This window comes from Pelophylax lessonae, assembly GCF_965119305.1.
Source record: "Pelophylax lessonae genome assembly, chromosome: 9".
NCBI classification, from domain to species: domain Eukaryota; kingdom Metazoa; phylum Chordata; class Amphibia; order Anura; family Ranidae; genus Pelophylax; species Pelophylax lessonae.
In genome coordinates, this window is record NC_138776.1 from 265,814,868 (window position 1) to 265,839,579 (window position 24,712).

The window sequence follows — 24,712 nt, forward strand, 5'->3', positions numbered from 1 at the left end:
TACCCCAGGACACCATCCATCGTCTCATTAGGAGCATGTCCCAAAATTGTCAGGCATGCATACAAGCACGTGGGGGGCCATACACACTACTGAGGACCATTCTGAGGTCCTGCAATGACATTTCACCAAAATGGACTCGCCTGCTGCATCATTTTTTCACTTTGATTTTCGGGGTGTCTTTGAATTCAGCCCTCTGTAGGGTGATAATTTTCATTTCCATCAAATGATGTGGCATCCTTTCCTTCCTAACACATTACCCAGTCCATACCAGTATAGATCCTAACACCTTACCCAGTCCATACCAGTATAGATCCTAACACCTTACCCAGTCCATACCAGTATAGATCCTAACTCATTACCCAGTCCATACCAGTATAGATCCTAACACCTTACCCAGTCCATACCAGTATAGATCCTAACACCTTACCCAGTCCATACCAGTATAGATCCTAACACGTTACCCAGTCCATACCAGTATAGATCCAGACACGTTACCCAGTCCATACCAGTATAGATCCTAACAAGTTACCCAGTCCATACCAGTATAGATCCTAACAAGTTACCCAGTCCATACCAGTATAGATCCTAACACATGACCCAGTCCATACCAGGAACCCAGTCCATACCAGTATAGATCCTAACCCAATACCCAGTCCATACCAGTATAGATCCTAACACATTACCCAGTCCATACCAGTATGGATCCTAACACATTACCCAGTCCATAACAGTATGGATCCTAACACATTACCCAGTCCATACCAGTATAGATCCCAACACATTACCCAGTCCATACCAGTATGGATCCTAACACATTACCCAATCCATACCAGTATAGATCCTAACACATTACCCAGTCCATACCAGTATAGATCCCAACACATTACCCAGTCCATAACAGTATGGATCCTAACACATTACCCAGTCCATACCAGTATAGATCCCAACACATTACCCAGTCCATACCAGTATGGATCCTAACACATTACCCAATCCATACCAGTATAGATCCTAACACATTACCCAGTCCATACCAGTATAGATATCCAGCATGAGATTTTTCCCTATTGAGATCTGATTTTTTTTTCAAAGTATTCCTTTAATTCTTTTGAGCCGTGTATAATAATAATAATAATAATAATAATAATAATAATATATACAGTATATCTCTTTTGTCCATTATTCTCAGAGTGGATTGGAGATTTTGCTCCCTAACCATAAAGTTGGTTATTTATATTTACCACCGCACAGATATTTAAGAATAAATTGCTTTTTTTTTTTTTTAACTTTACATATTAACTAAATTCTACACCACACATTGTTTAAGGTTCTTATCCGATCAATCGAAACAATAATCGGCCAACAAATCCATTATGAAAATAATCGTTAGTTGCAGCCCTTATTACCTCCTCTGCTGCCTCTTCTAAAGATGTCTCCTCTCTACTTCCCCCGACTCACCTTTCACCCGGAACTTCCTATTTATATCTGACATCACTTCCTGTCTTCCATAGAGACTTCCTGTCTGGGTATAAATAAGATTACCCTCTTGTGGAGCTCAGAGGAACTGCACCCCTGAGAAATGTCTCGTAGTGTGAACACGTCCTTGTCATTATTGCCAAGAGTTCCAGATGCTTTAGGACAGTCCTGGGATTTACCCTACTGTCCCATCAAGTCCACATCCTGCAGGTTCCAGGAATCTATGTAGAGTGGCAGTGAGTTGAGGACGGCTGTAACTCTCTCTGGGTTCCATCACCAGGCACTGCAGTCGGGGCTGCCACCAGGGGAGGACAGTAGTCCGGGGGGGGGGGGGGGGGGGCTTAGTCTGCTTGTAAAGTGGCGCATCTGTAGCATATATAGAACCTGCTGCAGCAAAAAATGACATTTATAAAGTAAAAAAAAAGAGTCAAATTACATTCAAATTGACTCGCGGTTGCAAAAAAAAAATTAAAAATAAAGAAAAAGACAGAGTGGGTCCCCCCCCCCCCTTAGTCTATACAAGGCTCTTCGGGTCTGGTATGGATTTTAAGAGAACCCTACTCCAAATTTAAAAAAGAAAACGGCGCGGGGTCCCCCCCAAAATCCATACCAGACCCTTACCTGAGCATGCAGCCTGGCAGGTCAGGAAAGAGGGGGGGCCTCTTCCTGAACAATACCAGGCCACATGCCCTCAACATGGAGGGGGGGGGTGCGGGCCTGGGCTGTGGGGATCTGCGGGCAAGGGGCTTATTGGAATTTGGAAACCTCCTTTAACAAGGGGGCTCCCAGGTCCCAGCCCCTCCATGTGAATGTGTATCGGGAACATAGTACCCCTACCCATTCACCAAAAAAAGTGTCAAAAAGTAATTAAAACACAGACAGACAGTTTTTGACAATTCCTCTATTATAAAAAAATAGTGTCCCCCGATGTAAATCCATCGTCAATCACGCCGTCCACCGCACCGGAAAAATAAGAAAATACGCTCAGCCTGCCCTGAAGGCAAACCGCCAAATGGCTGGCTTGCCGTTCAACAGTTCTTTTATAGGTAAGGGTGGGGCCACCTGGCAACGTCACCAGATGGCACCTCCTCCTTGGGACGTCAGCAACCCAGCATGCACCGGTTAGTGACGTCACAAGGGGGTGGTGCCACCAGGTGATGTCACTAAGTGGCCCTGCTCTTATCTACATAAGAACTGTAAAACGGCAAGCCAGCCATTCGTCGGTTTGTCTTAATGGGCAGAGCGTTTTTTTTTTTCTTTTTCGGGTCAGTGGTGTCATGATTGACGATGGATTGACATGGGGGGGGGGCACTGTTTATTATTTTTTAATAAAGAAATTGTCAAAAACTCTGTTTTTATTACTTTGATGAATCGGTAGGGGTACTATGTACCCCATACTAATTCACATATGGGGCCCCCCCTGCCCCAAAGCACCCACCCTCCCATGTGGGTCCCTCCCCCCCTGCCCCAAAGCACCCACCCTCCCATGTGGCCTGGTATGGTTCAGAAGGGGGGGGGACACTCACTCGCCCACCTTGGCTTGCCAGGCTGCATGCTCAGATAGGGGTCTGGTATGGATTGTGGGGGGGGGGGGGGGGGGCATACCGTTTTTTTTATTTTGGCATGGGATTTCCCTTAAAATACAACCTGTGAAGCTTTACTAATGATAAAGTTTTGGTTACTATACCCTTCCTGAAGAGGGATATAGTAATTGACTGAAACCATTGCAGGTAAGCCGCTCAGGTGGGAAGATGCGATTAGGTGCAGGTCAGATCCGTAGTCTCCAGCAGCATCCCCAAACACAACGCAAGTAAACATGTGAAGTCCATTCACCACTGTAAATCCAAACTGGACATCAATACATCACAGACAAGGACAAAGGTTGACGTGTTTCACGAGTCTACACTCGCTTACTCATAACCATCTATACCAAACCGCGAACGGTCGCTTTTCATCCCCTCCAAAAGTTTACATACTATCAATGTTAGACTGACTGGCCTGTAGGTTCCAGAAATATATCTCTGCCCTTTTTTAAGTATTGGCACCTTGTTGGCCCTTCGCCAATAAGCTGGTACTATTCCTTAAAAATTAGGAATAACTGCCCGGCTCTAACCTGACTAAGTTCTTTGAGAACTCTGGGGTGTAAGCCATCTGGTCCTGGTGATTTATTTGTGTTAAGCTTTTCAAGTCTTTTTCGGACACCAGCCACCAGGGTACAACCTGTGAAGCTTTACTAATGATAGTCTTGATTACTATACCCCTCCTGAGGAGAAGAATGCATTAAGTACAGACGCCTCTAAACAGCTATGAGAGATCTGGGTCATTTCTCATTGACCCCTCCAGGAGTAAGCGCTACATGATATGGACCCCTGCGATCTATACTTGTATGTGCACAATGCCCAGCAGCTGCCAATGGATGTTCTACCCTCAAAAAATCGAGTGTGATAATTTATTAATTATAAACCGTAGTGCTCGTAACCATAAAAATATCACAAAACATATTTTTTTTACATTTTGTATTTATTGATAGTTTTCATGATACAGAAATACACAAACAGCAGGTGGACCATCGAAAGAACTGATTTTCAGACCTAGAATTTCTAGAACGTGCATCATTAACATAATTTCTCGTTATTCCAGATTGAAGAGTCACTTCTAAGTGGAGGACTAAAGGAGGAGGTCCTCTAAGGAGATACGTCTACCACCTACAAGGCCTCAACTCCCATAAACACTAAAGAGGTTGCGATGGCAACTTCTTAAAAAAAGGCAGATGTCAGGAACGAGATCTCCCGTAACTATGTGGTCTTCACACTTCCTTTTATAAATCTAAAGTTAACTCCCAAAAAACACTGAACTATATCCATGTGGTTCTAGGGTGCACCAATCCCAATACAAACCAAAAAAAGTCAAGCCATAAAAGGGATAAAATAAAAAGGGAGAATTAAAAGTGGAGAGTAAAGAGAAGAGAGTCTCTCGAAATTGGCTTCCAAGCCAAGGAGAGGATGATGTCCAGATATTAGGAAGCTCCCACAGCATCCATTCTTCAGCCACATTGTTTTTTGGGGATGTATATCAAGGTGAGATCCTTGATGTAAGGCAAAATATAGACTTTTCTATACTAATTCACTTTAACGTTTGTGTGGGTTCTCCAATGTTTGCTAAGATAAGTCTACTGTGAAAAACAATTCCCACACTCAAGGTAGGAATACGGCTTCTTCCCGTGTGAGACCTTTGATGGTTGACCAATTCGGATTTCCTTCAGCCACGTTGTTTTTGGGGATGTACAGTATATCAAGGTGAGATCCTTGATGTAGGGTAAAATATAGACTTTTCTATACTAATTCATCTTAACGTTTGCGTGGGTTCTCCGATGTTTGCTAAGATAAGTCTCCCGTGAAAAACACTTCCCGCACTCAAGGCAGGAATACGGCTTCTCTCCTGTGTGAGACCTTTGATGGTCGACCAAATCTGATTTCCGTACATAGCATTTTTCACATTCGGTGCAGGAAAACTGCTTTGTTCCTGTGTGGCGTATCTGATGTTCATTAAGACTGGACTTTTGTGTAAAACGTTTCCCGCACTCAGGGCAGGAATACGGCTTCTCCCCCGTGTGAGTTATTTGATGACGAACAAGGAGGCGTTTCTGTGTGAAGCATTTCCCACACTCAGAGCAGACATACGGCTTCTCCCCTGTGTGAGTTCTTTGATGACGGACAAGAAGGCTTTTCTGCGTAAAACTTTTCCCGCACTCGGAGCAAGAATACAGCTTCTCTCCCGTGTGCAATCTCTGATGTCTAGAAAGAGTGGTCTTTTCTGTAAAACATTTCCCGCACTCAGAACAGGAATACGGCTTCTCACCTGTGTGAGATCTGTAATGCTTCAAGAATTCTCCTTTGTGAAAAAAATTTTCTCCACACTCAGAACAAGAATATGAAAAAGGCTTCTTCACGGTGTGAGATCTTTGATGTTGGACAAATTCTCCTATATGAAAAAAGCATTCCCCACACTGAGAACAGCAATGAAGATTTTCACCCGCGTGGGACCTCTGATGTATAGAAAGACTTAATGCAGAGCTAAAATATTTCCCGCACTCAGGACAGGAAAATTTCTCATCTCCTTGAATTCCAGCACCATCCCTCACAGTACGAGGTTGCTCAGAGTCAGAGGGATTCCATGGTCTATCCACACTGGGAAGTCCACCATCCATAGTTGAGCTCATTGTCTTTTCTCCTCCACAATCTCCTGTGATGTCCTCATCTTCCATTTTACAGCCTGGAGATAAAGTGAGATGATCCTTTGAGGGTTTCTCCATGGCCTGTCCTGGAAAAATAAAAAAAACATTGTCAATAGATCTGAGAGGGTTAGTTCACTTCCATCAAGATTCCATCTGGATCAGGTAGATATGAGTGAGCAGATGTTCTCTGTGGATGTCCCAACCAGCTGGGACTCTTCCCCTCTTCAGTCAAAGGGCCTTTGGTCCTCCTCCCAGATCACTTCTACATTTACACAGCCTTGTCAGAAGAGCAGAAACCAATGGGGACTGGGAGGTCCATGCTCTTTACATAGCCACAAGCCTAGGCACTGGGTCATGTGATCTCTGATAAACAAGAGGTTCAGACTTTCACACCCTTTAGCATAGAACAAGTGACCATAGGCCTAGGCTTCTGGTGAAATTCAGCACCATTATCAGCCTATTACTGGTTGATATCACTCAGCTCCCGCCCTACTCTGGACCAATCAGTGAGCAGTAACAGAGCAGAGATAAGAGAAGAATATATTATGGGTCACCTGTGCTGATCTCTGTAGGAGTGTCCTCCTCTATGAATGTCCTCCTCATTCCAGCCTCCTCCGTATATTGCTGATCATCCCTCACATACGTCTCTTCTCCTTCATCCTCAACTTTCATGTTCATCAGATCTTCACCCTAAACAAACAGAATTGCAGAAAATAAGTTCCAACCAAAACAGCTATGCCCTAGGTCAACTCCAATGCTGACACAAGACAATTCACAGAAGCTTTAGTGTTTCGAGAGTGTCCACTCTTCCGCAGAGCTCTGAGGAGGATGGGACAGCATCAAAATGCATCTGAATTGTCTTGGGAGCTGACCTGGGGTTTGTGAATGTTGTTCTGTATTTGTGAGTATATCATGTGGGTAATTGTGAGTAATATTATCTTGTAGTCCACAGATAGCATCCACCTGTCGGAGAGTTCAATCACTTTATGTTCCCGACCCTCAAATCCACCTACCTGATGATGGTGAGGGATGGTGTGACCTTCCTGTGTGGAATCCCGGGAATACAGAGGACGGGGACATCTCTCTGGTGGGTTCCTGTTGCTAGGTGGCTCCATCACATCCTTGTGTCCTTCTGAAAGCTCTTCCATCACACCATACTCCTCATTCTCCTCTTCATACTCTTCTTTGACAACAATATTATAATCCCAGAGGTTTCCATTCTGGATATATAATAAAACATTAATTGTAACAAACATGATTGTGTATAAATCATAACTATAAGTGATTGTTCCTCATCTACCTGATGATGGTGAGGGATGGTGTGACCTTCCTGTGTGGAATTCTGGGAATACAGAGGACAGGGACATCTCTCTGGTGGGTTCCCATTACTGGATCCATCTGTAGGAAACACACACACTGACTGAATACATTGTTTCTATGTGTTTATCAGATGATGGGGGATCTAGGTGGATCCTCCGTACTGCTCTCTCCTTTACAATAAAGTCTCCTCTTACCCGGTGATGTGAGAGGCGGCTGATTCTCCATCATGATGTCACCATCCAGACACATCACTCGTTGGTTACTGGAAAATGTCCCAGAAAAAACGCTCACCCCTCCTGTCAGCAGCTCCATCATCTTCTTGGTGACTTCTAGAATCTTCTGCATGTTGTGTCTCTCAGGTTTTAGGGAGTCACATGGAGGCACTGTGATGGTCACATGGTCACCGGACTTCACAGGAGGCAAACTCTATTAAAACACCAACAATAATATAATTTGACATTCCCAGAATCCTCACCTCTCCAGTCAGGTCTGTGTTTTATTAAAGCGGTTGTAAACTCTATAAAAAAAAAAAAAAACCTGTAAGACAAAGGCATAATGAGCTAGTATGCATCGCATACTAGAACATTATGTGTAACTTACCTTAAAACGAAGCCCCGACACGGACCCCCGGACATCGCTGCGGGCGCTGCCATGGTCCCTCTTCGTCTCTTCCGGGTTCGGCGGCTCCAGCGCGCTGATTGGCCGGAAGAGACGGCTCCGGCGCGATGATTGGCCTGAGCCGCGATGACGTCACTCCCGCGCATGCGCGCGGGAGTGATTTTTCCGTCAAGCTCCCGGCAACTTAATTGAAGGTCCCCCGGACCGGTTTAGGAGATATTATTTGTACCTACAGGTAAGCCTTATTATAGGCTTACCTGTAGGTAAAAGTGTCAAAAAGCGGGATACTACCGCTTTAATAGAGATAAGAGTGATGTCATGTGACCTCCCAGAATCCTCCTCACCTCTCCGGTCAGGTCTGTGATTTATTAATAGAGATAAGAGCGATGTCATGTGACCTCCCAGAATCCTCCTCACCTCTCCGGTCAGGTCTGTGTTTTATTAATAGAGATAAGAGTGATGTCATGTGACCTCCCAGAATCCTCCTCACCTCTCCGGTCAGCAGGTAGATGATCTCCAGGGTGAGGTTTAGTATCTTCTCAGTCATGTGTTTCCGGTCCTCCTCCATCCTCATCGGTAAAATGATCTATACAGGTTCCCTGTAGACCAATAATTATAAAAGAGAGTGATCTGGATTGTAATTGTTGTACAATATTAGGATGGGGATGTTTGGAAGATAATATGAGGGTTATGTAAAGTCTGTTTCATTTAGAGATATTTATCTTAGATTAGATTTTTTTAATAACATTCTCTTTATATCTAAATAAACACCCCCAACCCCCGCGACAGATAAAAGTGGTATAATCCGTTCGGATAGACTGATGAGGTGAGAAGGTGAAACATCTCCAAAATGAAGACAATGTCCCGGCCCCGTAAGTGGAAAAATATTGTGCCCCTGAAGGGGTAATCTAGGTTTCAACACTATATATGTGTGTATCATCATCTGCTGGAGATAAAAGACGTCACAATGACTATGGAAGAAGGGGACGAAACATGACGGGGGGGGAGGGGGTTACTGGGTGAAAATATAAAATAAGATCTTATTACCTCCTCTGCTGCCACTTCCAGCAATGTCTCCTCTCTACTTCCTCCCAACTCACCTCTGACCCGGAAGTTCCTATTTATACCTGACACCACTTCCTGTCTTCCATAGAGACATTCTGTCTGGACAGACGTGAGATCACCACCTTGAGGAGCTGAGAAGAACTGAAGCCCAGAGAAAAATAAATTACCCAAGGGAAAGGGAAGATTCTTTTAGAGGAGAGTATTTGAGATAAACTATATTCCATAGGGTTCAATATTTAGTTGGCCCACCCTTTGCAACTATAACAGCTTCATCTCTTCTGGGAAGGCTGTCCACCAGGTTTAGGAGTCTGTCTACGGGAATGTTTAACCATTCCCCCAGAAGCACATTTAGGAAGGAAAGGAATAAAGGAAGAACATTTCATCATACAAATATGTAAGAAGACTTTTATTAATTTACAAAGAATATTTTTAAAGAGTAAGAACTTAAATATTTAATCTTTGTTTTACTTTTCACTTTCATGAGGCAAATACCATATTTAACACATTCAGCCAGCAGGTGGTGAACAAAGCAGCCAAATAATGACTGCACTTAAATGTCCAGTTCTGTCATGTAGTCTGATCTCCACTTCTATTCATCCACAGACAATGCTTAGCTCCTCTCGCACCATGATTTCCTTTGAAGCTTCTGCTGAAGAACAGGGGAGATCAGACTAGACTGCTAGAGGGAAATGAAGATCCTTGTAAAGGCTAAAAACTCCTCCACTGAAATGGTCAGTCCTCTCATGTAGTCTAATCTCTCCTTCTCTCTATGAACAATATCTAGCTTCTCTGTCACCATCATGTCCTCCTTGGAAGGTTCTTCTGAAGATCAGGGGAGATCAGACTAGACTGCTAGAAGGACTCAGCCAGCAGTGACACCCCCTCCTTCTCTCTCCTAGAGGGACTCAACCAGCAGTGACACCTCCTCCTTCCCTCTCCTAGAAGGACCCAACCAGCAGTGACACCCCCTCCTTCTCTCTGCTATAGGGGCTCAACCAGAAGTGAAACCCCCTCCTTCTCTCTCCTAGCAGAGTAATCCAGACAGAACTTTGAAGTCTTTATTGAACTCTGATTTCCTTATAAAGTGTTTCTTCCATGATAAAGATCAGAGAAACGCTCAGCCACCTGTTTTCTGTGGTGTATATCAAGGTGTGATTCTTCCCAGTGCGAGATCTCTGATGTTTCGGCAAAATATGATTCATTTAGAAGACTTTTTCCGCACTCGGTACACCAAAAAACCTCGAGGGTTGTGTGGGTTCTCTGATGTTTGGGAAGATAAGACTTCTGTGAAAAACATTTCCCGCACTCAAGGCAGGAGAGCAGGCTCCGAGCGAGAGTTCTTCCGTATTACACATTCAAATTCCCATGGATAACATTTACCACGCCCAAGGAAACAACTTTTCCAATGTATGGCATATCTGATGTACAGTAAGATCGGACTTCTGTATGAAAAAAAACATTCCCTGCACTCAGGACAGGAATACGGCTTCTCCCCTGTGTGAGATCTTTGATGTACTAGAAGTTCTAAATAGTATGAAAAACATTTCCCACACTCAGGGTAAGAATACGGCTTCTGTCCTGTGTGAGACCTCTGATTTACAAGTAATGATTTCCTTATATTTTCCACACTCAGTACAGGAAGATGGCTTTTCCTCTGTGTGAGACTTTTGACGTGTTACAAGGTCGGATTTCCTTGGAAACCATTACCCGTACTCGGAGCAGGTATAGAACATCTCAGCCGTGTCCCTTCTCAGAAAGACTCGCCTTCTGTGAAAGAAAACTCTAACACTCACTGCCGAAATATGAGCCTTACCTTGCGTAAGATACTTGATGTAGAACAAGTTCTGTTTTTTTTCTCAAAAACATTTCACTCAGGACAAGAATACGGCTTCTCCCCCGTGTGAGATCTTAGATGTTTATAAAAGATTGATTTGCGTGTATAACGTTTCCCACACTCGGGGCAGGAAAACGGCTTATCCCCTGTGTGAGATCTTTGATGGCTAACGAGGTCGGTTTTCTGTGAAAAACATTTCCCACACTCAGGGCAGGAATACGGCTTCTCACCCGTGTGAGTTCTTTGATGTCTAACAAGATCTCCTTTCTGCGTAAAACATTTTCTGCAGTCGGGGCAGGAATACAACTTCTCTCCAGTGTGCAGCCTCCGATGTTTGGAAAGAGTGTACTTACATGAAAAACATTTTCCGCACTCTGAACAGGAATGCTGCTTCTTCCCTGTTTGAGATCTGTAATAGTTGATGAATTCTGATATGTAAGCAGAACATTGCCCAACCTTAGAAGAGGAATTGGAGTCTCCATCTTTGTGAGCTCTCTGATGTACAGAAAGATTTAATTCAGAGATAAAACATTTCCCACAATCAAGACAGGGAAATGTCTCCTCCCCCTGGTTTCCGGCACCATCCCTCACAGTACGAGGTTGCTCAGAGTCAGAGGGATTCCATGGTCTATCCACACTGTGAAGTCCACCATCCATAGTTGAGCTCATTGTCTTTTCTCCTCCACAATCTCCTGTGATGTCCTCATCTTCCATTTTACAACCTGGAGATAAAGTGAGACGATCCTTTGAGGGTTTCTCCATGGCGTGTCCTGGAAAAATATAAAAACATCATCAACAGATATGAGAGGGTTAGTTCACTTACATCAAGATTCCATCTGGATCAGGTAGATATGAGTGAGCAGATGTTCTCTGTAGATGTCCCATATTGGCTAATAACCCTGAGCTCCCACCCTACTCTGGACCAATCAGTGTGCAGTAACAGAGCAGAGATAAGAGAAGAATATATTATGGCTCACCTGTGCTGATCTCTGTAGGAGTGTCCTCCTCTATGAATGTCCTCGTCATTCCAGCCTCCTCCGTATATTGCTGATCATCCCTCACATACGTCTCTTCTACTTCACCCTCAACTTTCATGTTCATCAGATCTTCACCCTAAACCAACAGAATGGCAGAAAATAACATCTGTAACATAGAAGTATTTATGATGTGAGATCACATAGAAAATATCATCTTGTAGAGTCCACACATCGTTTCCACATGTCAGAGTGTTCAATCACTTTATGTTCCCGACCCTCAACTCCACATACCTGATGATGGTGAGGGATGGTGTGACCTTCCTGTGTGGAATCCCGGGAATACAGAGGACGGGGACATCTCTCTGGTGGGTTTCTGGTATTAGGTGGCTCTATCATGATATTCTCATAGAGATCCTTGTGTCCTTCAGAAAGCTTCTTCATCGCTCCATACTCCTCATCCTCCTCTTTGTACTCTTCTTTTATAATAATATTATTGCTGAAGTCTCCATTCTAAATATTGAAAAGGTGTGTTTGTTTTATAAGGTTGTAAACAAAAGGTACCACATCCCTAATCTGTATAGAATCTGTACTGGGAAAGGTATCCCAAAGGGTGAAACCCACAGCTAGAACCTGAGGTGTACAGGTAGGTGCTGGGGTGAGAAGACACGAGAAGGAAGAAAAACAAGTAAGAAAGAGGGAAAGGAAAAAAAGAAAATGGAAAGAAAAGGGGAAGGGGGAAAAAGTGAAAAGAAGAGGGGGGGGAAAAAGAACAAGGAAGAGGGAAAGGAAGATAAGAATCAAAATAAGGAGAGAAAAAAAGGGGATAGGGGACGGGAAACAAAGAAAAAGGGAGGGGGGGGGGGTTTGGAAGAAGGAAAAGGGGAGAGAAAGAAGGAAAATGGAGAAGGAAAGGGGGAAGAAAAAGCAAATAAAGATGCGAAAAAGAGGGGAGGGCTAGTGGGACTTTAAAGGTACCAGGTAGTTCAAAATGATAAGCACATAATTTAAAAACTGGAGATATTTATTAACATAACATCTTTAAAATACAAGACAAAAAATACAACATGGATACAAGTAATTTGACATATACAAGAAGAGCAAATGTACTGAACATAAGGCAGTAATGATAATGTAGATACATAGGTCCAATGATGAGCATTAAACCAATCCCGACATGTTTCGCGGGCAGTGATGCACCGCTTCTTCAGGGGAATAAGAATATGTCAACGTACAGTGCCTATATGATACAGTGACAACAAACAATTATTGTTAGTTCAGGTGCATATATGTCTAACAACAAGAGCAGAAAGTGCATGCTAATATGGAACATCAAAGGAACATTCAGGGCCATCACCATAGAGAGATCCACCACCAAACCAATTGGATAGAAAGCTCCCCAGAAAGGACGTCTCACCCGCGGATGTGGAGGGGCATAGGGGGTGGGATAGAGATGTAGGTGTGGTAAGCTAACACTTGGGCTTTATTCATATCCCTAGTTACCTATCTTTACCAAGAAGGACTTTTCCTCCATCTTTGCAGGTATAGCCCCCCTTTCGCTTATTTTCTAACTATTCAACAGAGACATAATATACAGCATTTTGATCACAGATGCACTACTTGTTTGATTTCCATCTCTACAGATCATCACCTCGCTGGGTATCCTTCCAACTTGGCCGCCATGTTTGACACCTCCTGCCCTTAACCTTTTTTACTTTTGACTATACAAACGTGTCCATTTTAGACACTGAATAAGGTATATATGTTAGACCTACAAACAGGTTTTTCTCTTTTTTTGCTTACTGGGCGGTGAAAGCTTCTTTAGCTTACCACACCTACATCTCTATCCCACCCCCTATGCCCCTCCACATCCGCGGGTGAGACGTCCTTTCTGGGGAGCTTTCTATCCAATTGGTTTGGTGGTGGATCTCTCTATGGTGATGGCCCTGAATGTTCCTTTGATGTTCCATATTAGCATGCACTTTCTGCTCTTGTTGTTAGACATATATGCACCTGAACTAACAATAATTGTTTGTTGTCACTGTATCATATAGGCACTGTACGTTGACATATTCTTATTCCCCTGAAGAAGCGGTGCATCACTGCCCGCGAAACATGTCGGGATTGGTTTAATGCTCATCATTGGACCTATGTATCTACATTATCATTACTGCCTTATGTTCAGTACATTTGCTCTTCTTGTATATGTCAAATTACTTGTATCCATGTTGTATTTTTTGTCTTGTATTTTAAAGATGTTATGTTAATAAATATCTCCAGTTTTTAAATTATGTGCTTATCATTTTGAACTACCTGGTACCTTTAAAGTCCCACTAGCCCTCCCCTCTTTTTCGCATCTTTATTTGCTTTTTCTTCCCCCTTTCCTTCTCCATTTTCCTTCTTTCTCTCCCCTTTTCCTTCTTCCAAACCCCCCCCCCCCTCCCTTTTTCTTTGTTTCCCGTCCCCTATCCCCTTTTTTTCTCTCCTTATTTTGATTCTTATCTTCCTTTCCCTCTTCCTTGTTCTTTTTCCCCCCCCCTCTTCTTTTCACTTTTTCCCCCTTCCCCTTTTCTTTCCATTTTCTTTTTTTCCTTTCCCTCTTTCTTACTTGTTTTTCTTCCTTCTCGTGTCTTCTCACCCCAGCACCTACCTGTACACCTCAGGTTCTAGCTGTGGGTTTCACCCTTTGGGATATCTTTCCCAGTACATATTCCATTCTAAATATATAATATGACATCCATTGTAACCAACATGCTTGTATATATTAATAACCACCAGTAATTGTTCCTCCTCTACCTGATGATGGTGAGGGATGGTGTGACCTTCCTGTGTGGAATCCCGGGAATACAGAGGACGGGGACATCTCTCTGGTGGGTTCCCATTACTGGATCCATCTGTAGGAAACACACACACTGACTGAATACATTGTTTCTATGTGTTTATCAGATGATGGGGGATCTAGGTGGAACCTCCGTACTGCTCTCTCCTTTACAATAAAGTCTCCTCTTACCCGGTGATGTGAGGGGCGGCTGATTCTCCATCATGACGTCCTTGTAGAGATCCTTGTGTCCTTCTAAATACTCCCACTCCTCCATGGAGAAATAGACAGTGACATCCTGACACCTTATAGGAACCTGACACACACAATGATACAGTCACCATCCAGACACATCCCTTGTCTGTTACTGGATAATGTCCCAGAATTCCCAGCACCGCTCACCTCTCCTGTCAGCAGCTCCACCATCTTCTTGGTGACTTCTAGAATCTTCTGCATGTTGTGTCTCTCAGGTTTTAGGAAGTCACATGGAGGCACTGTGATGGTCATATGATCACCTGACTTCAGAAGAGGAAATCTCTGTATTGGAGAACCAATAGGAATATCATGTTAGAATCCCAGAATCCTCCTCACCTCCCCGGTCAGGTCTGTGTTTTATTAATAGAGATAAGAGTGATGTCATGTGACCTCCCAGAATCCTCCTCACCTCTCCGGTCAGGTCTGTGTTTTATTAATAGAGATAAGAGTGATGTCATGTGACCTCCCAGAATCCTCCTCACCTCTCCGGTCAGCAGGTAGATGGTCTCCAGGGTGAGGTTTAGTATCCTCTCAGTCATTTGACTCCGGTCCTCCTCCAGCCTCAGTGATGTGGACATGTGATCTATGCGGGATCCTCTGTAGATGAGCAATGGCTGGAGAATTATCTAGATTGTATTGGTTGTACAATAATTAGATTATAGGCATATAATGGTGGGTGCTCCAAAACCTCCATCTAGTGGCCACGATGCAGTATTTTCCTGAAATACATGACCTTCTGGCCTAGACCAGAAATAAAGAAGTGTGTGGAGGGTCCCCAAAAGAGGTATTTCCCCCCTCCCCCATTGATCACTCCCTGGGCAATTTTATTCGATCCCAATGGTAAAAAGAAAAGGCTTGGGTGACCACCAAGGTTAACCCAACAACAAATTTGATCAAAATGTGAATGCTTTTGGAAATTGGGCTCAAATTTTAACATAATCCAATCTCATCCCTAAAAGACTGCTAAGGGGTTGGTTGGGGGCCTAAGCAGTTTGTAAAAAAAAGCCTGTCGGTAGTTCAATCGGCAGAGGCGCCAGGAGTAGGATGTGTAAAGATAGGTCGGAGTCGGCAGCTTTACTGAGCAAAAAGTTTTGTCATTTCACAAAAAAGGTTTTGTGGCTCTACCTGGTACTTCCTCAGTTCGGGGAGAACACCGGGGCTCCTTTGACCCTCCTGGACCTGATGACGTCATTTCTCCACAGAAAATAGGTTTGTGTTCACCCTGAACCGAGGACGTGGCAATGAAACGGGGTGGAAGTGCACACGTGGATGCCCAGTTCTTAGTCAGAAAGGCTTCAGCTGTTCCCTGTCCCCAAGGCACGCCTCTCCAATCCTTTTCACCCAAGAGGACATAGTTAACCAAGCCCAACAGCATTCCGACCCCGCTAGGTGCGAGCCTCCCAAGTGTCCTTCTTGCCGGATAACCAACTGTGAAAAAAGGAGAAAGAAGCGCACAGTGGGAAGCCACCCGGTTATAAGTCTATCAAAAATGCTTCAGCTTTTCCACCTCCCAAGGCACTAAGTTGTAGATGTCGTCTATGACGAAGCCCATCTTGGGTGAAATGCGTTGGTGGGGCATGCCTTGGGAGGAGGAAAAGCCATTCCGATAGACTTAGAACTGGGCCGCTTCCCGGTGTGCTCTTCAACTGGTGGAGTCTGAATGCCATTGGGCTTAGGCTGATGGGCTTAGTCGTAGAGGTCTTTCCATCTTGGGTGAAATACGTTAGAGGGATGTGCCTTGGGAGGAAGAAAAGTTGAAGCCTTTCTGAATGACCTAGAACTGGGCCGCTTCCCGGTGTGCCCTTTCATCCCCTTTTTCACATTTGGTTATTGGGGAGACGGGCCCTTTGGAGGTTAGCAACTGGTGGAGTCTGAATGCCATTGGGCTTAGTCATAGATGACATCTACAACTAAGCCTATGACTAAGCCCAATGGCATTCAGACTCCTCCAGTTGCTAGCCTCCCAAGGGTCATCTCCCTCTGGCTCAGGCTGATGGGCTTACCACTTAGGAAGCCATTTACTATAAGGGCTCTCCCATCTCCCTCCCCTTTCTTTTCCTGGTGGACTCCCTAGATCAGTAGCCAGCTTCTTTGTGACCGAGTGGGCCTCACTCAAACACCACGCCACAACCTCTAAGAGACCGCTAGGAAAAAAATGTATACCGTGTTGTCTGCGTCTTTCTGCTCTTCTCTTTGTTGCCCGGAGACATGGATTCATATCCCAGATATGGATCCTCAGTTTGAACCCCCATCTCCACTCGGACTTCTGGTTCCGCGAGAGAGTGTTCACAAGTAGGGCAGATTGACGCTTTGCGTAGCCATCGTTTTCCATAAGGACGAATCTGAGAGGAGCCGAGGTGGTCTTGGTTGTAATCTTCCAGGAAGATCGTAGGAAGGGCCAATTTTTGTAAACGTTTTTTTCCTGCTTTGGTGAGGTAGTAACTGTCCGGGGGGAAGTGTTTGGAGCACATGCGGAACGTTTCGTTTGGTTTTCCCTCCTTTATTTTCTGAGCGTATTTATCGATGTCCCCTCTACCTTCAGGCAGCTGTTCCAACCACCTTCTTATTAGGTGGAGATCCTTGGGGAATGCGTGCAGCATGGTGTTGGGGTCGTGGCATTTGCCGTTTGATGGGCAGCCCTTAACAACGCAAAAAGGCATGCTGAAAAACAGCAAAAAAAAAAAAAAAAAAAACAAACAATGACCATGAAATATCATATTGTGTGTTATCTATAACAAATGAAATAATAATAATTAAAAAAAAAAAAAAAGTGCAAAAAAGCATACTGAAAAATAGCAAAGAAAAAAATAAACACAATATAATATTTCATGGCAATTTTTTTTTTTTTCAGTACGCTTTTTTGCACTTTTTTGAAAAAATTATTATTATTATTTCCTTTGTTATAGATGACCATGAAATATTATATTGTGTGTTATCTATAACAAAAGGAAATAATAATAATAATTTTTTCAAAAAAGTGCAAAAAAGCGTACTGGAAAAAAAAAAATTACCATGAAATATTATATTGTGTTATTTATTTTTTTCTTTGCTATTTTTCAGTACGCCTTTTTTGCACTTTTTTTTTTTTTTAAATTATTATTATTTCCTTTGTTATAGATGACCATGAAATATTATATTGTGTGTTATCTATAACAAAGGAAATAGAAATAATAATAAAAAAAATTAAAAAAAAACACAATATTTGTTAATGCAATCCTTAGAAGTAACAAAACTAGAAAAAAATAATAACACTTTTTTTTTTTTTTGCCACTGTTAAAAAAAAAAAAAAAAAAAAAAGACACATGCGGATATCTGCAAAATACGATACCCCTTCCTGTTCCAACTTGACTGGTGTGCAGTCATATTGGAGAAGGAAGGGGCCATCCCCAAACTTCCATCATAGTTGGGAGCATGAAATTGTCCAAAATGTCTTGGTATGTTGACGCCTTAAGAGTTCCCTTCACTGGAACTAAGGGGCCAAGCTAGGGCTGGGCGATTTTGCCTAAAAAAAAAAAAGAAAAAAAAAATCTTCGATTTTTAAAGAAAAATTCGAGTTTCGATTTTTTTTTCAATGCACTTAAAAAATGACTGCAGACATCAGATATAGTGTCAAAAGTGCAACTTTATTGCTAAGATTGTCCTCAAGAGTTAAAATGCATGTGGTTTTCCAGAAAAAAGGATGGCGCTCTGGGATGCATGAAATTAGAATAAAACACCCCAAAAAGAGTTCACATGTAAAGTCTTAAAAATGTAACGTAATGCACATACAAGGTAAAATAAAACGATTAGCATACTTTCCAGCCGAACCTTGAAGCCTCTGTATCTCCTCAGGCCAGGTACTGTAGAAATCCCTGGTGGAAGTCATGGGATATGGGTACCTCAGGACCCCAAATGAGAAGAAAGAAGAGTACTCTCTGGTGGAAAAAAGCCGACCTCTAATGGCGAAGGCTCGCACGGTCCAGTGTGCGGCCGCTACCTGGAACCGGGGCCGATGTACTGGACTACCGCTGTGTCTTCCGTGAAGACCGGAAGTCGCGCTAAGATGACGTCACCAAGGGAGGCCGGAAGTTACCCACGGAGATGAACAAGAAGCCGGGTGGGACGGAGCAAGTGATGCAGTAGCTTCTATGGAGCCTCCTGTTGCCACAACTACATGTTTTCGCTACTGTGTAGCTTTGTCAAGTAGCGAAACATGTAGTTTTTCGGAAAAGTCTGAAAAAAACTTTTGTGGCAAAAAAACTCGAGTTTGCAAAATAAAAATAGTTTTACACTACAAAATCGATAAATCGATTTTTTGCCCAGCCCTAGGCCAAGCCCAACCCCTCAAAAACACCCCACATAATAATCCCCCCTCCACCAAATTGCACAATGCACAGAAAACATGGATGAACGAGTTTGGGGTTGAGTAACCTGACTGGCCTGCACAGAGTCCTGACCTCTCAACCTGATAGCACACCTTTGGGATCAATTCGAGTGGAGACTGCGAGCCAGGCCTTCTCGTCAAACATCAGTGCCTGACCTCACAAATGCACTTCTGAAAGAATGGTGAAACATTCCCATAGACACACTCCTAAACCTTGTGGACAGCCTTCCCAGAAAAGTTGAAGCTGTTATAGCTGCAAAGGGTGGGCCAACTCAATATTGAACCCTACGGACTAAGACTGGGATGCCATTAAAGTTCATGTGCGTGTAAAGGCAGGCGTCCCAATACTTTTGGTAATATAGTGTATATGCACTCACCGGCAAGTTTATTAGGTACACCTGTTCAATTACTTGGTAACACAAATTGCTAATCAGCCAATCACATGGCAGCAACTCCATGTATTTAGGCATCTACACATGGTGAAGAGTCTGAAGACAATTTACTATGTTTTAACCTCAGGCAACGCAGGGGGTTCTTTACTGTTAGAGCTACAAGATTGTGGAATTCTCTACCACAAGAGGTGGTTTCTGTGGGAAGTATGGTGGCTTTCAAAAGACTCTAAAGGCCCGTACACACGTACTGATCGTCGGCATACAAACGTCGGCGGACGAAAGATCTGCCGATTGTACGCTTGTTAGTATGGTGCCTCCGACAGCCGTCAGCGTACATTCTGCCGACAAGAGTCTGTCTTGCAAGCATTAAAATTTTTGTATGCCGACACCAGAGCGGCCGATTGTTCGCCAGTCAGTACAGAATTCGGACGACAGACCGCAGATTTGCAAGACTGGTCATGCTCAGAAAAGAAAAAACACAGGGAAAGTTAACCATTACATGACATCACTTCTGCAGTCGGCGGACAAAATTCTTGTGCTGTCTTTGCACTTTTCAACAGACACCGACAGCCCAGGGACAAAAGACGGCCGATCGTTCGCTGACGATCGGTACGTGTGTACGGGCCTTTAGACGTACATCTCAAGGATCAGAACATTCAGGGGTATGAGAGATGATTACGGCCACACACACCTACACAGGTTGAACTGGATGGACTATTGTCTTTATTCAACCTCAACTACTATGTACTGAAGTTCACACCGAGCTTCAGAATGGGGAAGAAAGGGGATTTCAGTGACTTTGAACGTGGCATGTTCAAGTGTGAAAAAAGAGCGTGCATGCTCTTTGTGAGCTTGGCGCATGCTCTGAAACGCGTCGTGTAATCCTTTCCATCTTGGTGACGTCACGCGGCATACGCTGCACTCCAGCCTGATACGTGAAGATCCACCGGTTCCGGAAGACAGCAGCCGGCTTTGTACTGGCCTCCGCGTCCACCTACCGGCTTTAAACACCTCTTCTCCCGGACTCAGGATTCTGGATTCTACGCTCACCTTATGACTTCATATTGAGCCTACTAACTTTGTTTCCATGTGAGTTGCTATACTTTGTGTGCCTATTGAAATTAAAAACTGTCTGCACCTAGAGGCGCTTCGTCTGTTTTGTCTTTTTGCATTGTCCACAGAACCGACTTCCCTGTGCGGTGGAGCTGTCCCTTTGTTGCAGACTGAGACAAAATTTCCAGCCACACAGATACATCTACCGTCTAGGTTTTTTACCTACCTGATGGACTTGACTATGCCCATGTGTTATGTTATTTAAGGTATCCTTTTAACCCGGTTTGATGTTTTCACCCCTCAGCCATCCTTACACTTATCACACCGACTTTTATTACACCAGGCCAGAGCGCAAGCTATCTATTCATTCTCCTTTATGACTACAGTGTCCCATCTTATGATGGTTCCTTCCAGCAGGATAATGCTCCATGTCACAACGCTCCAATCATCTCACCACTGGTTTCTTCACCATGAAAGCATGAATCCGACCTGCCTTGTATCAATGGTTCAGGCTGGTGGTGTAATGGTGTGGGGGAGGAGGGGGGTAACAGTTCAGGCTGGTGGTGTAATGGTGTGGAGGGATCTTGGCACACTTTGGGCTCCTTAGTACCAATTGATCATGGTTTATACGCCACGGCCTACCTGAGTATTGTTGCTGACCATCTCCATCCCTTTATGACTAAAAAGTCCCCATCTTCTGATGGCTCCTTCCAGCAGGATAATGCTCCATGTCACAAAGCTCCAATCATCTCACCACTGGTTTCTTCACCATGAAAGCATGGATTCGACCTGCCTTGTATCAATGGTTCAGGCTGGTGGTGGTGCTGTAATGGTGTGGAGGGATCTTGGCACACGTTGGACCCTTAGTACCAATTGAGCATGGTTTATACGCCACGGCCTACCTGAGTATTGTTGGTGACCATGTCCATCCCTTTATGACTACATAGTCCCCATCTTCTGATGGCAAACTTTGGACCTCTTAGTACCAATCGAGCATAGTTTAAATGCCATGGCCTACCTGAGTATTGTTGCTGACCATGTCCATCTCTTTATGACTACATAGTCCCCATCTTCTGATGGCTCCTTCCAGCAGGATAATGCACCATGTCACAAAGCTCCAATCATCTCACCACTGGTTTCTTCACCATGACAAAGAGGTCACTGTCCTCCAATGGCCTCCACACTCACCACATCTCATCCAATAGAGCACCTTTGGGATGTGGTGGAAGGGGAGATTGGCATCATGGATGTGCACCCGACAAATCTGCAGCAACTGCGTGATGCTATCATGTCACTATTGAGCAAAATCTCTGAGGAACGTTTCCAACACCTTGTTGTATCTATGCCACCAAGAATGAAGGCGAAAAGGGGGTCCAACCCGCTACTAGCAAGGTGGACCTAATAAAGTGGCCGGTGAATGTATATATAAGTGTAGTTGTGTCTTCTGGTGATAGAAGACGGACATGACGGGGGGGGGGGGGGTTACTGGGTGTAAATATAAAATAAGATCTTATTACCTCCTCTGCTGCCACTTCCAGCAATGTCTCCTCTCTACTTCCTCCCACCTCTCACCTTTCACTCGGAACTTCTTATTTATACCTGACATTACTTCCTGTCTGTATGTGACATCACTTCCTGTCTTCCATAGAGACTCCCTGTCTGGGTAGAAGTAAGATCACCATCTAGTGGAGCTCTAAGGAACTGTTACCCCGAAAAAAGGTCTCGTAGTGTGAAGTGCCCCGAGTCCAGTTTGAGGGTTCGAAAGCCGACCCCACATTGAAACCCGTGGCAGCCAAATTTGTCAAATTAGAAACGGAAAACATGGGTGGAGAACACGTACCGATGCAAAAATTAGTTTTATAAAAAAAATTCCGTGCAGCCGGGAACGGGGATTTCTTTGTTTTTTTTTGGGTTAGCGCTGATATGGTAGTGAGGCTGCACTGATGTGCACTGGTGAGGCTGCACTAATGGGCACTGATGAGGCTGCACTGATGAGGATGCACTGATGAGGCTGCACTGATGGGCACTGATAAGGCCGCACTTATGGACACTAGTGAGGCTGCAGTGATGTGCACTGATGAGGATGCACTGATGGGCACTGGTGAGGCTGCCCTGATGGACACTGATAAAGCTTCACTGATGGACACTGGTGAGGCTGCAATGATATGCACTGATGAGGCAGCACTTATGGGCACCGATTGGCTGCCCTGATGGACACTGGTAAGGCTGCACTGATGGGCACTGATGAGGCTGCACTGATGAACACTGGTGGGGCTGCATTGATGGGCACTAATAAGGCTGGACCTTCCTGATGATTCTAGGCCTTAATGTAAAAAACCTTCTGGGTGCAGCTCTCTCCCCCCCCCCCACCACCCTTATACTTACCTGTGCCCCATGTTGATCCAGTGACGTGCATGAAAGCTGTGGCTCTCTCCCTCTCCTCATTGGCTCACACAGCCAATCACAGCCATTGAGCCAATGAGGAGAGAGCAGAGGGAGGGCCAATGCACGTTTTGTGTGCAAATAGCAAGAGGCTTGCTATTGGGGGGGTACTGGGCAGGGGGGAAGGAGCCAGAACCACTGACGGGGGACCCAAAAAGAAGAGGATCGGGGGGGGGGGGGGGTACTCTGTGAATAACATGTTTCTTAATAAAAAAATAAAAAAAAAACGTATTTCCTTTAGAATCACTTTAAATGCGCTGGGGGTTACATGCTTGCCCATTGGCTGGAGGGCTGGGTTGGTCAAGAGGCACCGAGTGCGCCCCTTTCTGACATCGATTCTACACGAGGACCTATTATTCTATAAAGTGCTAGCAAAAGTGTGAAGGAAATTGTTTTGGAAATGATAGTACAGATGTCGGTGAAGGTCAGAAGACATGCGAAGATGTAATAAATATGTAAAGTGCTGCATAAATTGATAGCGCTATATAAGAACCCGAAAAAAATAAAATTAATAATAATAATACGCATACAACACAAGGCCACGGTTATTCCAGAAAATGATTGTCGGGGCTGCAGTTCCTCTGAGCTCCACAAGGTGATGATCTCAATTATGTGGAGACAGAAAATCTCTATGATACCTAAAAACAGGAAGTGATGTCAGGTACAGACAGGAAGTGATGTCAGGTATAAATAGGACTTTCCGGGTGAAAGGTGAGTCGGAGGAAGTAAAGAGGAGACATCGCTGGAAGTGGCAGCAGAGGAGGTAATAAGATCTTACTTTATATTTACACCCAGTAACCCCCCCCCCGTCATATCCATCCTCTTCCTCCATAGTCACTGTGACCTCCTTTATCTCCAGCAGATGATGATACACACATATATAGTGTGGAAACTTAGATAAACCCCATCAGGGTCAGAACATTCCTCCATTTGCAGGGTCGAAAAATTCTCTTCATTCTGGAGATTTGTAACTTTTCCCAACCAATAATCTTCTCACCTTAGCAGTCTCTTGTAACGAGGGTTGAGATTTGGATTCGGGTTGTACTGAAATTCACCTTCCTCTGAAGATACAAATATCCCCATGCCTCACTACATTAACCATGTGCCTGCCCCTCCAGTAGGACCAGGGTTGATGATGATACACACATATATAGTGTTGAGTTCAAATGTAAAGTTTGAGCCTTGAAATAATCTACGCCAATCAGGTTTGCATTAGTCTCCATATGTTTACTCAGAATATACGCCATACAGGCGGCCGTACAATGGTTCACACCATCCTTCAATGACCCAGATTACATTTTGGTTACAGCTTTTATAGTACATAAACGGGCACAAGCCCAAGTTACAGATTACACAAGATTTCACAATACAGTCTAGGCGGATGACAATACATTCCTTGTGGAAAATCCCAATTACACATCGGGTCATTTTGACCCAGCAAGGGCGTAGTGACAGGTTAGTCTGACAATTAAAAAAGATTGAATATGTTAGGGAAAATAACATTTTATGGTAATAACGGGCTTGTTTTCATAAACATCTCTTTCCGGGAATCTTATCATATCTTTGGCAGAACATTTCATACCCTCTGGAACACAACTGGGACAGAGCTTTTAAATACCAACTTGAGTTCTAAACATTTAAAGAATATATTCTTTAGTATATTAAAGGGGACTCTTTGACTATATAACGATATATAATGATAGTCTCTTCATATATTCTCATATCTTGACAATAGCGTGGAAACCTAGATACACCCCTTCAGGGGCAAAACATTCCCCCACTCATGGGGCCGGAACATTTCCTTCACGTTGGAGATGTGTCACCTTTTCCACCAATGATCTTCTCACCTCATCAGTCTAAACCAGGGA

At 44.0% G+C, this 24,712-nt stretch overlaps 3 protein-coding genes across 3 annotated transcripts in view; all 3 read right to left on the bottom strand.

The window, feature by feature from the left end:
* Positions 1–24,712, bottom strand: part of LOC309562622 (uncharacterized protein) — a gene marked incomplete at its 3' end in the record, with an annotated part of 500,517 nt that overhangs the window by 152,635 nt on the left and 323,170 nt on the right. Inside the window, exons 9-10 of the mRNA XM_082266875.1 lie at positions 6,724–6,930; positions 6,265–6,400 (exon numbers count right to left, since the gene is read on the bottom strand). Coding sequence (XP_082123001.1) covers positions 6,265–6,400; positions 6,724–6,930 — 343 coding nt within the window. The remainder of the gene's footprint in view (positions 1–6,264; positions 6,401–6,723; positions 6,931–24,712) is intronic.
* Positions 1–24,712, bottom strand: part of LOC309562780 (uncharacterized protein) — a 215,418-nt gene that overhangs the window by 108,576 nt on the left and 82,130 nt on the right. The window lies entirely within an intron of this gene.
* On the bottom strand, positions 10,267–12,012 carry LOC309563944 (uncharacterized protein; the record flags this gene model as incomplete). The annotated part of the gene is made up of 5 exons (XM_082268575.1): positions 11,816–12,012; positions 11,525–11,660; positions 10,593–11,317; positions 10,507–10,526; positions 10,267–10,405 (listed from the first exon to the last, which is right to left on the bottom strand). The coding sequence occupies exons 1-5, from the start codon at positions 11,963–11,965 to the stop codon at positions 10,267–10,269; spliced, it is 1,170 nt and encodes a 389-aa protein (XP_082124701.1). The 5' UTR covers positions 11,966–12,012.